This window comes from Triticum urartu, chromosome 7A (genome assembly GCF_056163025.1).
Source record: "Triticum urartu cultivar PI428250 chromosome 7A, HENAU_Tu73, whole genome shotgun sequence".
NCBI classification, from domain to species: domain Eukaryota; kingdom Viridiplantae; phylum Streptophyta; class Magnoliopsida; order Poales; family Poaceae; genus Triticum; species Triticum urartu.
In genome coordinates, this window is record NC_141879.1 from 138,083,660 (window position 1) to 138,095,689 (window position 12,030).

At 48.0% G+C, this 12,030-nt stretch overlaps 2 protein-coding genes across 3 annotated transcripts; one reads left to right on the forward strand and one right to left on the reverse strand.

Annotated features, from left to right (window-relative positions):
• Window positions 1-1,289: 1,289 nt before the first annotated feature.
• Window positions 1,290-4,272, reverse strand: LOC125521098 (Tetratricopeptide repeat (TPR)-like superfamily protein). Of its 2 annotated transcripts, none has more exons than XM_048686148.2 (2): window positions 1,559-4,272; window positions 1,290-1,383 (listed from the first exon to the last, which is right to left on the reverse strand). In XM_048686148.2, exon 1 carries the CDS (start codon window positions 4,141-4,143, stop codon window positions 1,648-1,650), a length of 2,496 nt encoding a protein of 831 aa, XP_048542105.2. In that variant the 5' UTR covers window positions 4,144-4,272; the 3' UTR covers window positions 1,290-1,383; window positions 1,559-1,647. The 2 variants fall into 2 exon arrangements, with proteins under 2 accessions (XP_048542105.2, XP_048542103.2); XM_048686146.2 differs by having other exon boundaries at window positions 1,290-1,454.
• A 3,231-nt stretch (window positions 4,273-7,503) lies between these two features.
• LOC125524187 (F-box protein At5g49610) lies at window positions 7,504-9,339 on the forward strand. The gene is given in 2 exon segments (XM_087536747.1): window positions 7,504-7,811; window positions 7,935-9,339. Coding segments are annotated over 2 exon segments (1,437 nt in total). The 5' UTR covers window positions 7,504-7,559; the 3' UTR covers window positions 9,120-9,339.
• The last annotated feature ends 2,691 nt before the right edge of the window (window positions 9,340-12,030 follow it).

The following is a 12,030-nucleotide window of genomic DNA, read 5'->3' on the forward strand; positions in this document are numbered from 1 at the left end:
CTATGTCTTTGATGTAGGAAGACATGCTTTTCTTTCCCACACCCCTACAATTCCAAAATAATACTCTCATTGTTTTTATATCTATCGGGGGGGGGGGGGGGGGGGGCTTACTCTACCAGATCAACTAGGGGGCAAAGTAGAACTTTGCTGACTTCTAGTACAAGGTATAGAAGAGGAGGTAAGAGACGAAATAGTGACATTTCCCTTAGCAGGAGACATTTTCTTTATTACTAGAAACTACAGTAAATGTCTCCTACTCTTCCACTACAGTATCATGCCCGTTTGATAACAAAGTATTTTCTAAGTATTCTAGGAATAGTGCAGTTTTTTTAGTTATCACAATTACTGTGAGTTGTTTGGTTACCTAAAAAACTGCAATATTAATACCACAGTATCTTTAATACAGTACCATGGTATTTTCTCTGTCTAAAAAAAAGAGGGTCCGACCTCTTTTTTTTTTAAACTAGCAACCGAAAAAGACAAATCCACGCACGGCTCAAGGTCGTTGTTCTTACTTAACCGGTTCTGATGGCGCCCAATTTATTAGGATCTTCAGCTCGGTGATTTGGCTATCTGTTAGGATCTTCACCGTGATTTGACTCAACGAAACATCCAAGAGTTAACTCACTGTGATTTGACTCAACGAAACATCCAAGAGTTAGGCTGGTTCCTAGTCCAGTACGCGATTAAAAATCGGCATGGTAAGCTGGACGCAGAAGTAGCGACTCCGTTGGTGAACTAGTCACAACTACCGTTTGCATGCAACGGCGGCTGGCTTAAAAAACACGCGTGTTTGCTACAGCTAACAGCTAGCCGGCATTTTTTACATCGATGCGCACCATGCTAGTCAAATAAGTCCTCTGTATTATTGATACTTCAAAATATGTTGATATGTAAAAACCGTGGTATCCTATAACCACATGCTAAAATACTGTAGTTTTTCAATACTTCGGTTTTGACAATATTTTGTTGCCAAACACAGCTAGACACAGGGCACAGGGGGGCGACATTTCCATTCGAGTCATGAATATCTAAACAGTGTTCATTTTTCTTACTAATTTGTTCCCTGGATAATTCCAATTCCTTAAGAACATCAATAAAATCAAAATTATCCAGGGGTATATCAACACGCATCATCGATGCTCTAAACATAATCTCCTTATTGGGTAGTACAGAAAAGGAATTGCCGTAATTGAATGCAGGATTACCTTCCATATTTCTCTTAGCAAATTCGGAGCCTTCACATACACCATATCACATTTAGTTCTACAATTACATAGGGTATTTGACTCAAGACTTGAAGTCTTGGATACGACTGGGGCCTATAAAGGATATTTAAACCAGAAGGTGTCCATCCAATTCAGAAGCAACCATGAGGAACACCTATTGAGAACTCCACAAATTTAGTTCCATTGATCTTAAGCCCCAAGCTGCCAACAATTAACATACAGGACCTACGATAGATGATAAACATCATGTCGTAATTTGACAAGAGAAATATTATTGTACTACAAAGAGGGAAGTAACCACTGAGAAGCGTTTTCCAGATCAAAGATACCTTGAGAAAGTAGTTGCACGCAGTAGGAACAATCTGCTAGCAGCAGGAAAGGGCTTCCTGGTTAGAGCCCTTGAGGTGAGCAACAAATGTCAGTTTCCATCTTTCTTGCCCATAGTTTGAGCCCTTGAAATTAAACCTTTCTCTACAAGTATACTTATCTCTGGAGAAGTTCTTCCATCTTTAGACAACACTTCAACTGCTTTATTTATTAATCCTACCATTTTCAAATCATCACCCTGTGTCATGTCCCTTTGAAGAACCTCTTTCAAAAGTTCACATCCTTTAGTTGTATTCCCATTTGATATCAAAGCATTTATAAAATATAAGCAGGAAAAGGTATCTAACACAAAACCTTTCGTCATCATCTCCTCATAGTAGGTCAGTGCAGTCTCTACTCGACCACACTTGCACAATCCATTTAGAAAAGCAGTATACGCTATCTTATTTGGAGCACAATTTTTATCACTCATTTTGTGCCACAAAACAATGGCTTCGTCAGGTCTTCCAGCACCGCAGAGTCCATCTATCAAGCTTGTATATGTAACTATTGTTGGCGACTTCTCTTCATCAACCATTTTATTTAAGCAATCAACCGCTTTTTCAATATTGCCAGACTTGCACCAAACATCGATCATAAGGTTGTAGGTAACAACAGACGGAAACAGACCCTTCCCCAACATCTCTTCCATAATTTCTTGCGCCTCATTTAATTTACCTGATAGACGGAACCCATTTATCAAGATATTATGTGCTACCACATCAGGAAGATAAGATTTGGCAGAAATGTCACGGAAGAGTCCTAACGCATTGTCCACCTCACCGGTTTTACACAGTCCATTCATGGCTGCGGAGTATGTCACGATATCAGGAAGAAAACCCATTTTGAGCATTTCTTCTAGAAAGCCAAGAGCTTCTGTTATCCTGCCACTAAAGCAAAGCTGTTGCACCATTTCTGTGCAATTCTTTATCCATGGTCTATGTCCATTGGTGCACATCTCCCTCAGTAAATCAGAAGCACCATTTGGATCTTTTCTCCTGCAAATGCCATAAAATAATGAATTATATGTGAACTCCGTGGGAATCACACCAAGATCCTTCATTTGGTTAAACAATTTGTATCCTTCATCTAACCTATCTGCATTGCACAACTCATAGATCAAATCATTAAACATCAATAGCTTTCCCTTGCTGCCAAAGCCAACCATATCCTTCACGAGAGCTAAGGCATCATCCAGCTTCTTAACCTTACAAAGGCCGCACACAACAATGTTGAAGGAATCAGAGTTTGGCTTCACATCCTGCACGGTATCAAACACATTTGCACCAACAGTCAAACCATCACTAATCCCCTGAACACCACGCACCCTTGAGGCGAGCAACTGATAAGCTGCTTCTACCTGCCCGTGGTTAACAAGCCCTTGTAGAACCACATTGTACAGTGCGGTAACATCACTGGGTTTTAACTTCCCGGCATTTTCATTGATAAACGGGCTAACAGTGGCTATATCTCCTTCATGAATGAAAGCCTCAATCATATTCTTGAGTAAACGGACATCAGGAACAACCTCACTGCTCTTCATTACCTCAAATATTTTCAGCGCTTTTCCTATTTGCTTCTGCCTGCAGAGACCCTCAATTAACACACCGTACATTGGCAAATCAGCAACATAACCATAAGCAGACATCTTGTCAAACATCTCAATGGCTTTGTCGATCCTGCGCTGTTTTGCAAACCCATGGACCAGCACACTAAGTGTCTTCTCACTCGGCCTCATCGCCAACACTTCCATCCTCCCCACGAGCTCAACCGCCCCGTCCACCTTCCCCCACTTGCTGAACGCCACCGCCAGCATCGTCAGCACATGCTCGTCCACCCAACCATGCTGGCTCATCCTCTGGAACACGTCGTTGGCGTCATCTGGGCGGCCTGCATTGCAGTAGCACTGCAGGAGCGAGGTGAGGGTGTACTTATCGACACTTCCATCGCCGCATGCCACCATCATCTCCCGGAGCCTCGCCTCCGCGTCGTCTGCGCGGCCGGCCTTAGCCAGCGCGTCAAGAAGGCAGTTGAAGGTGTACGAGTTGGGAGTGCAGCTAAGGCGCGCCCTCGCGCTGTCAAAGACGAGGGCGGCGGTGTCAGGAAGCCCGGCGTCGCCGAGGCAGCGGAGGAGGAACCCCAGCGCGCCGGGCGTCATGGGGCAGCCCGCGGCGAGCGCGTCGGCGGCAAGGCGGTCGAGGTGGGCGGGCTGGCGGCGCCGCAGGAGCGAGGCCATGGCGTTGAACGAGTAGCAGGAGTGGCGGAAGCCCGGCTGCTCGTCGGCCCAGCGGAAGAAGTCGAGCGCGTGGCGCCAGGAGGGGAGCCGCGCGATGACGGATTCCACGGCGGGCGCGGTGAGGTGGGCGGCCAGGCGGCGGAGGCGCTCCCCGTCGCGGGAGGCGCGCGGGCGGGAGAATTCGTCGAGCAGGTGGTGGGCGAGGTAGGACGGGGAGGCGGGCGCGGTCTCCGCTGCCTGTGGGAGAACAGTAGTGAAGGACTTGAAGGAGAAGGAAGGCGAGGACGCGCCGGCGAGGCGGCGGAGAGCCATCGAGACGGCCGGACTTTACGCAGCCGAGTGGAGGCGGAAGGTGGACACTACGCTGTCGGCAAGCGGCAACGAACGGTGGACTCTCGAGTTTTTCTCTTTCCTTTTTTTTTTGGTCGCTTGAAGATGGGACTCGCGAACGGTGGTTAGAGTAACTCTCTGGGGTCGCCAGGCCGCGTTTTTCCCGCGGATTCACTGGACACTCCAAAAAACCGGCCCGACCAGGTCCGCTAAAAACGGCCCGGCCCATAAAACGTTTACAGGAGACCCGTAAACCGCCCGCGAATTCGCGATATATACCAGCGCCTGATCGTGTTTTAGGGTTCCCGTCCTCCTTTTCTCTTATCCTCCTCCGCCGCATTTCACCTTCTCCGATGACAAATCGCTCTCCCTCCAACGTAGTTTTTCGACGAGCATAGCCACCGAAATCATATGCGTGACATTCATCTCTAGGATGTTTTTTATGGTGAGGTCCCTTGTCCGTCGCGTCCAATTTCTCTTGTGGCTCCTACTCCGTCGATACTACTGATTCTTGCTGTGGATGCTAATCGGGTTGCGAAGGATGCAGCTAAGCTTGCTGATGAGACTGTCGTTCGTGCTTATGATGAGCCGGTTCTAGCATATGAGGAGGCTCTTCGCACTTATCATGAGGCTCCGTCTGTTTACACTCATTGGCTTGATGATGATGCTCGTGTTGTTGCTGCTGTTCGCACTTGTGGTGTTCTGTTTCAGTTTTTCATTGAGTTCCTAGGCCTTCCTACCGTATTTGAGATGTGGACTCGTCTTTGTCAGCGCTATCAGCCCACTGGTGATGCCTTATACATGTATGTGATCTGCCATGAGCATGCCATGGGTGACTCTAGTGTTGATGATTTCTATGCACATAGTTCTACTATCCGGCGTCAAGTTGATTCTCTCTGCACTACTGGTTGTCGCACTTGCCAGTCTTGTCAGGTTGTTCTGTTGATTTGGAGTTTCATCGTGTCTACGAGTTCCTGTCTCGGCTTCGTAAGGGATTTGAAACCTGACGCGCTCATTGCGTGTGGCCGTATTTTCCTTATGGATGCGCTTTCTGCGATTGCTAAGGAGACTCGCTTACATGGCCTTGATTTACTTGAGGTTCCCTCTACGCTCACTGCTCGAGCTCCTGCTATGTCGCGTGCTGCACCGACTTCGACTATTTCTCGTTGCAGTGCTTTGTTGCTCTTGCGCACTCCTATTGGAGGTCAAGGCCGCTCTCATCCTCATTATGGCTAGTGCGACCAGGATGGTCATCCTGAGTCTCAGTGCTTCCTTAACAAGCGACACATGCGTAAGGTGCGAACATCGTCTTCAGGGACTCGTTCTTCTACTCCAACACCTTCAGCCACCGCGTTGACTGAGCAAGATATTATGAGATTAAGAGCATGTTTGGGAATGCTTCGCTTCACCAAACCAGTTTCACTCCACCAAATTTACTTTGGAGCAGTTTCACACAGAGGTTGTAGCACTACCAAAGAGAATGTTTGCCTTTCATCTAGTTTCAGCTTCAAGAATGGGTAATTTCCTGGAAAGGATCTATTTTATTGAATGAAGGGGGGGGGGACGAAGGGGTATTTACTGATGGTACTGGTGGGTAATCCCCCCCCCCCCCCAACTCCAGCCTTTTTCTTAAAGATACCCCTGAATAGCTTCATAAAAAACTGGGAGTTGTACCCCAGATTCTTTTTTTTTGCAAAGCGACATATCGTGGAGCTACCTTGTTTGGCTTGTGTTTTTTAGAGCGGAGCTGAATTTTAAGGAGCAGAGTAGTCCCAAACAGGCTCTTAAGCATCCGCTTGCCGCTTCAGATTCTTCTTCGTCAGGTACTGCAGGTTTTGTGACTGATGCTTCCCGCACTGAGCAGCCACCCTCTACATAGTTAGGTACACCCTACTCCAAACACCATCAAACGGTAACAAGGGCGTTCGCTAGGAAACCTCAAAAATCTGACGGCAGCAGATAAGATTTTCCTTTATTATTGCAAATGAATTTTTTTTCTTTGAGAGTTTTTTTTTCTGAAAGCGTTTCCATTTTTTAGACAATGAACTCGTTTTCTTTGAGAGCTATACTTCTTTCTTTTGGGGACAGTTAGAGAGTTACTTTTTTTTAGCAACTTTTGAGAGGTACTCCTATTTCAAACGAGTTGTCCACCAAAACACGTTTTTTAGGCAAACACTTTAAGTGGTTGTTTGGATACAGGGAATTAGAAGTAGGAATTTAGGAAACGAGTTTTTAGAGGATTTTTAGGAAAACCAGTTTTGGTTAGTTATTCTGTTAAGGTAAGCACATACAATACTTTGTTTGGATGAGAAAAATAAGAAAGCATGGATACGCAGCTCCATCACACAACGACTTAGTCAAAATTTCAATACATTCCTTCGGTCGATCTATTGAGCTGCTGGCGCTTAGCGGGAGCATCTCCGTCGAGCGCTCCTGTCAGCCTCGCTGCGCCCACTTCCCCAAATACGGCGACAGAGACAAGGGCGCTGTCGGTGGCGACGGTGATGACAACGAACCAGGCTGCCGGCCATGCAGCAGTATCCTCTGTGCGCCGCTGGGATGACTAGGCAGGGGGCAGTGCTTACGATGTGATGTTGTTCGCCGTTCGCGTACGCTGGGGAGATCAGGTTGTAGCAACCGTCGGTAAGACGAACACATCGGCTATGGCACTCTGTATTCCGCGGCAGCTCCCGGCTCCCGCCTCACCAAGTCACCATGCCATACGGCGACGGGCACGTTCAAGCCACGAACGGCAAGCTCGCCGAGCCTCGCCGACTTCCAGCGTAAACTCGTTGATGCCTGTAGAGCACGTCGCGACCCTTGTGCTTCGTCGCTGTGTCACACGACGAAGGCCACGTCCGGGCCAGAGCGGCGAGAGCTCGCTGAGCCGCACTGACTTCCAGCGTCGCCTCGCTTGTGCCTGCAGAGGACGTGGCGGCGCTATAATGCGTCGTCGTGCGACACGACCACGACCACGTCTGGGCCCCGAGCGGCGAGCTCACCCACTCGTCGGCGCCTCGCTCATGCCCGAAGAGGATTGTGGATGTCGTCGTCGGCAGAAGGAGGAGCACATCGGCCATGGCACCATGCGCTCCGTATGTGGCCACCGTATTCATAAAACTGGTTTATATAAAAACGCCAAATAGTCGTTTTTTTATAAGCTGGGTTTTTGAGGTTTTGTAGAACTCAGTTTTCTTTATCCATGATTCAGTTAGGCGATCTAAACAAAATTTTTGGTTGTTACAACAGAAATTGCGTTTAACTAGAGCTAGTTCTCTATAATCTTCCTATCCAAACAACCCCTAAGAGCGGGCCGTGCTAATTACTTGGGCCGAAGTAACCAGCCCAGCTCGTCTAGCAATCCCATTCTTTTCACTGGGTCGCAGGCGACGACGCCGATGACGAAACAACAGCCGCCGCCGCCCGTCCAATCCCCCTTGCCAAACCCTCGACGAGCCGACCTGTGCCGCCGGCCGGTGAGAGCCCCTGCCGAGGGCGCCGAACCGGAGGAGGCGATGCCGCCAGGAGGTAGCGGAGGCGAGCACGGCTACGGGGAGCCGGCAGCCGCCCGCGGAGGCCGGGACGAGGAAGATCCATCCCGTTCTTCGCATCCGCCGCCGTCGCCGTTGCCGCCTGGCCTCGCCGTCGCCGTTGCCGCCTGGCCTCGCCGTCATTCCCATGGCATCTGAGGTTTGCTCCCATCCTCCTTCCAATCCTAGGTCTAGGAGTTGACACCGGGAACTGAATTGAATTATTTATACTACCATTTTTAGATGGAGAAGGAGAAGGAACTGAAGAATGTGCGGCAGGAGGAGGAGGTTCCCGCGGCGAGCTTTCCGGCGGACGCTCTCATGGAGATCCTGTCACGCGTGCCCTGCAGGCCGCTGTGCCGCTTCAAGTGTGTGTCCAAAGAGTGGCTCGCCCTCTGCTCCTACTCCCACACCCGCAAGATGTCGCTGCAGACCATGTCCGGCTTCTTCTACAATGATCACGGCTTGCGTTTCCACAATTTGTCCGGAAAAGGTCCTCCCATGGTCGACCCCGACCTCTCTTTCTTGCGCAGCAGCTATAAGCATTTCTGTGTCACGCAATGCAGCACCAGCCTTCTCCTTTGCAAGTGCTGGAAAGTTCCCTATCCTAAGCAGCTCGGTTGGAATTCTCTTCCCAAAGGAAAAACCGAGCAATTTTTTTAATGGCCCGAGGCCGACGAATTCGATTACGTTGTCTGCAATCCTGCCACTCAGGAGTGGACTTCGTTGCCTCCTATAGAATTGCCTGATCACCTTCCGCTTTTCCGCCCAGGCAAATACTTTTTAGGTTTTGACGCGGCCATTCCTTCCCGCTTCGTCGAGTTTGTGCCCCTGAACTCATCTCAGACATATGGCCTGTCCGCGGACATGGTCTACTCATCAGATACAGGAGGATGGACTTTAACAGAGCACAATGATTTCAGTACATATTCAATTAGTTATTTTGAAAGCACCTTCCTGAATAACACTATGCATTTCCCTACTCGTTATTCGGAAATAGTCACAGTGGATATGGAAAGGAAAGATTGGAGGAAAATTAAAATGCCACGTGGCATGACAAATGAATATGGCGATGTTTCCATTGGGAAGTCCCAGGGACGCTTGTTTGCTTGGCATATAAAGGATCAAGGTGATTATCAACTCTCTATTTGGGTTCTTGAAAATTATGACAGCGGAAAGTGGACCTTAAAGTGTACTGTTAGCTGTTCCAAACTGTTTGGAACGGATTGTCGCGAAAATTACGAGTCCTACTCCATGTTCGCAATTCATCCAGAATGTAATTTGATTTTCCTTACTGACAATAAGAAGAAGACATTGTCATATGATATGGATAATCAGGAAGTGCATATTATCTGTGCTACTGGAGATTTCTTGGAAAGTCTACCTTACACTCCCTCTTTTGTGGAATGGACATCAGATGGTCACTAAAGGCTTGCAATACTTAGCATGGCTCTAGTGTCTTGGTAAACATCAGTTGTCGGGTATACCCCAATTCTTGAAGATGTGTGTTGGATTAGTCTTATGTAGCCATGAAGAATTTGTAACTGCCCTATTTTGCTTTCATGTAATAATTGTTGATGTCACTCTTTTAGCTTCTCGTATGGGGACAAATGTGAGATAAATATATTATCTATGTTTGAAATGTTTATTTTCCTGTAACCATATCTTCAGTATGCAACTTTCTATCCACCAATCTTAAATGTTGAGTTTCCCTGTTTTTATACATTTGGAAGATTTATCTGTTATCTCCTTCTGGATTGGCTTTTCGATGTGTTGTGTTATAACATATACAGTGGGTATAAAGAAAGCTTAGTTTCCTTTCAAGTATGAAACTTGCATAGTCTTCAATTGATGATATCAAACAATATGCAGCTTTACAAACCTACTAGAGAACTTACTTCACTAAGTCGGTATGTTTGTAGTTAATACCGGGTTAGTACCCTTCAAATTTGTAGCTTATGATTCTAACTCATGCTCCTCTAGTGTTTTTTTAATTCTTGTTTGGATTGAGCTTTATCCATAAACCATTTTTTTCGGTTCCTTAACTCTGGTTAGACTGTTGTATTTGGATTCTCTGGATCAACAATGGCGGGTTGAGAAGCTTGACAGTGATGATGTCTTTGAAGCCCCAAGCTAAACAGTCCTGGTTAGTACGGCCTCGGAGAAAACCAAATCTATTCTGGTGAATAATTCTCAAGATAACCTGCTAACCAGAAGTTTTGTAATCAATTTTAGGCAGCAGTTAAGCAAAGTGATGGGCCGGTAATCATTAGCTGTCTCAGGTGAGGCATTTTGTTTTTGAATCAAAGTAGCCCGTATTAATTGGTGCTCCTGAGATTTAGTTCACCAGTGCAAAACTCTGAGCAAAGGCGATAGAAATTCTCATTGACAGTGCCCCAACACGTTTTCGTGGCTAACAATATCTGGCAAGCGAAGGCGGAGCCTAACTACAAAGTTTTTACTTGGCTCATCCTCCATAAAGAGGGCTTTGATGGCAGACCGCCTAACGGGGCGAGGTTGGCCTAGCCCCATGATCAAGCTTGCAAGCTTTGCGACATGGATTCTGAGACAAATGATTACATTTGCACGGGGCTGCATGTTCTATCGGTGTTAAGGGATTGACGGATTGTCGCGGACTGGAAGGACCTCCAAGTAGGGTGAACCTCAGGGGTCGTTTGGAGCACAGGATTTGTGGAGGAATTTGAAGGGCGGGAGTTTCATAGGAGAGTTCCTTTGGCGCCCTCGGGAATAGGAAAACGAGATGAGAGAATTCCTTATTTAACATCGTGTCTAAATTTTACACCATATTTAACATCGACGAGTAATTTCTTCTCTATTTAACAGCGAGTCTAAATTTTATGCCTTTTATAACACTTCTGTCTATTTCAAGCCTAGATGATACCTGAAAAGACCATTTTGCCCTCACGTGGTATGTTTGTGTGTGTGTGTGCGCGTGTGCTATTGCGTGTGTGTACGCGCGCGCATGTGTGTGCTATTGCCGTGGATGTGCATGTGTGCTGCTGCGTGTGGCTTGGCTATTGCGTGTGTACGTGTGTGTGCATTGCGTGCATGTGTGCATTAATCTTGTCATATGTTATACAGGGCAAGTGTGGATCATGGGTGTGTTGGATGCTATGTTGAGCACTAGAAATAAGATGAGTTAGTTAGTCTGATAGTGCTTGACCGCATTTGTACGCATTGCATGCAGGTCAGATTGTGCGGCCATTATGGTAAAAAAAAAGTTAGAGTAAACTATACTGATGGTGTTAGAGTAAATTATACTGATGGTCATTGAACTTATCATGTATGCTCACTTTAGTCACTGTATTTTAAAATACGGTCACTATATACGTGTTGAGATGATTATACAGTCACTGTCAGATCATGTAGCTCCGTATTCCATCTATTTGACCGATCAAACAATTCACATGACACCTCTCCAGCTTGTTTTCTCTCTTGTTGAGTATAATGTATATTAGAAAGTATAGAATAGATTAGGAGTTGTTCCTACCTTGTCTTGTACTTCAAGTTGGTCATTGTACTTCTATATATATGCCCACGAGGCTCAAGCAATACAATAAACTATTTCAGCAATCCTTCTCTCTCTTCTAACATGGTATCTATCGCAAGTTGATCCTAAACCCTAGCCGCCGCCGCTTCCGCACCTGCGCGCCGGCCCCGGGGCAGTCGGCCTCCATGACCGCCGTCGGGGGCCGCGCCGCCCGTACCTAGGGTTCGTCCGCCGGTTGTGTTGACCGGCTGCCCTAGAGAGTCTTTTCCCTGAGCCTTGCTCCGGGGTTTTCTCTCTCCCGCCGGTCATCTTGATAGCGCGATTTCTTTTTGGTTCTTCGATCTATTCTTGATCGGTTTGCGTTGCCCATCGCCGCCGTCGACCCCGAGCGCCTCTATTCCTATCCCGGCGCGACCAGCCGACCTCTCCTCCGACCCGGTGGCCACGCACGCCGAGGCGGCCCGTCCTGGCCAGCCGCCGTCCGCGAGTCGGTCCGCCCGTCGCCCTGCGCCGGCCGTCACCGCCCTGCTCTGATCGGAACACCTGCATCGCCCCGACCCGGTGGCCTCGCGCCATGCGACGGCCAATCATAGCCGTCGCTTGCGCGCCGGCCCGCCCATCGATCCACATCACTCGCCTCCGTCGCATCTGCTCGGCGCCCCGGCGGTCTACCTCGCCGGCCTCATCCTCGGCGGCGTCAGGCTCGTCGGCTGTCTCAACTCGGGCGTCGCTGTTCCGTTGGTCGCTCGGGCCTCACTGCCTGGGCGTCGGTGTTGCTTTGGCAGCCCGGATGCTGGTGCTGACAAGCTCGTCCGCACGACGTCCCAC

Bases quoted from the DNA above. Each gene is read 5' to 3' on its own strand.
- LOC125521098 (XM_048686148.2), bottom strand. From the start codon at position 4,143: ATGGCTCTCCGCCGCCTCGCCGGCGCGTCCTCGCCTTCCTTCTCCTTC.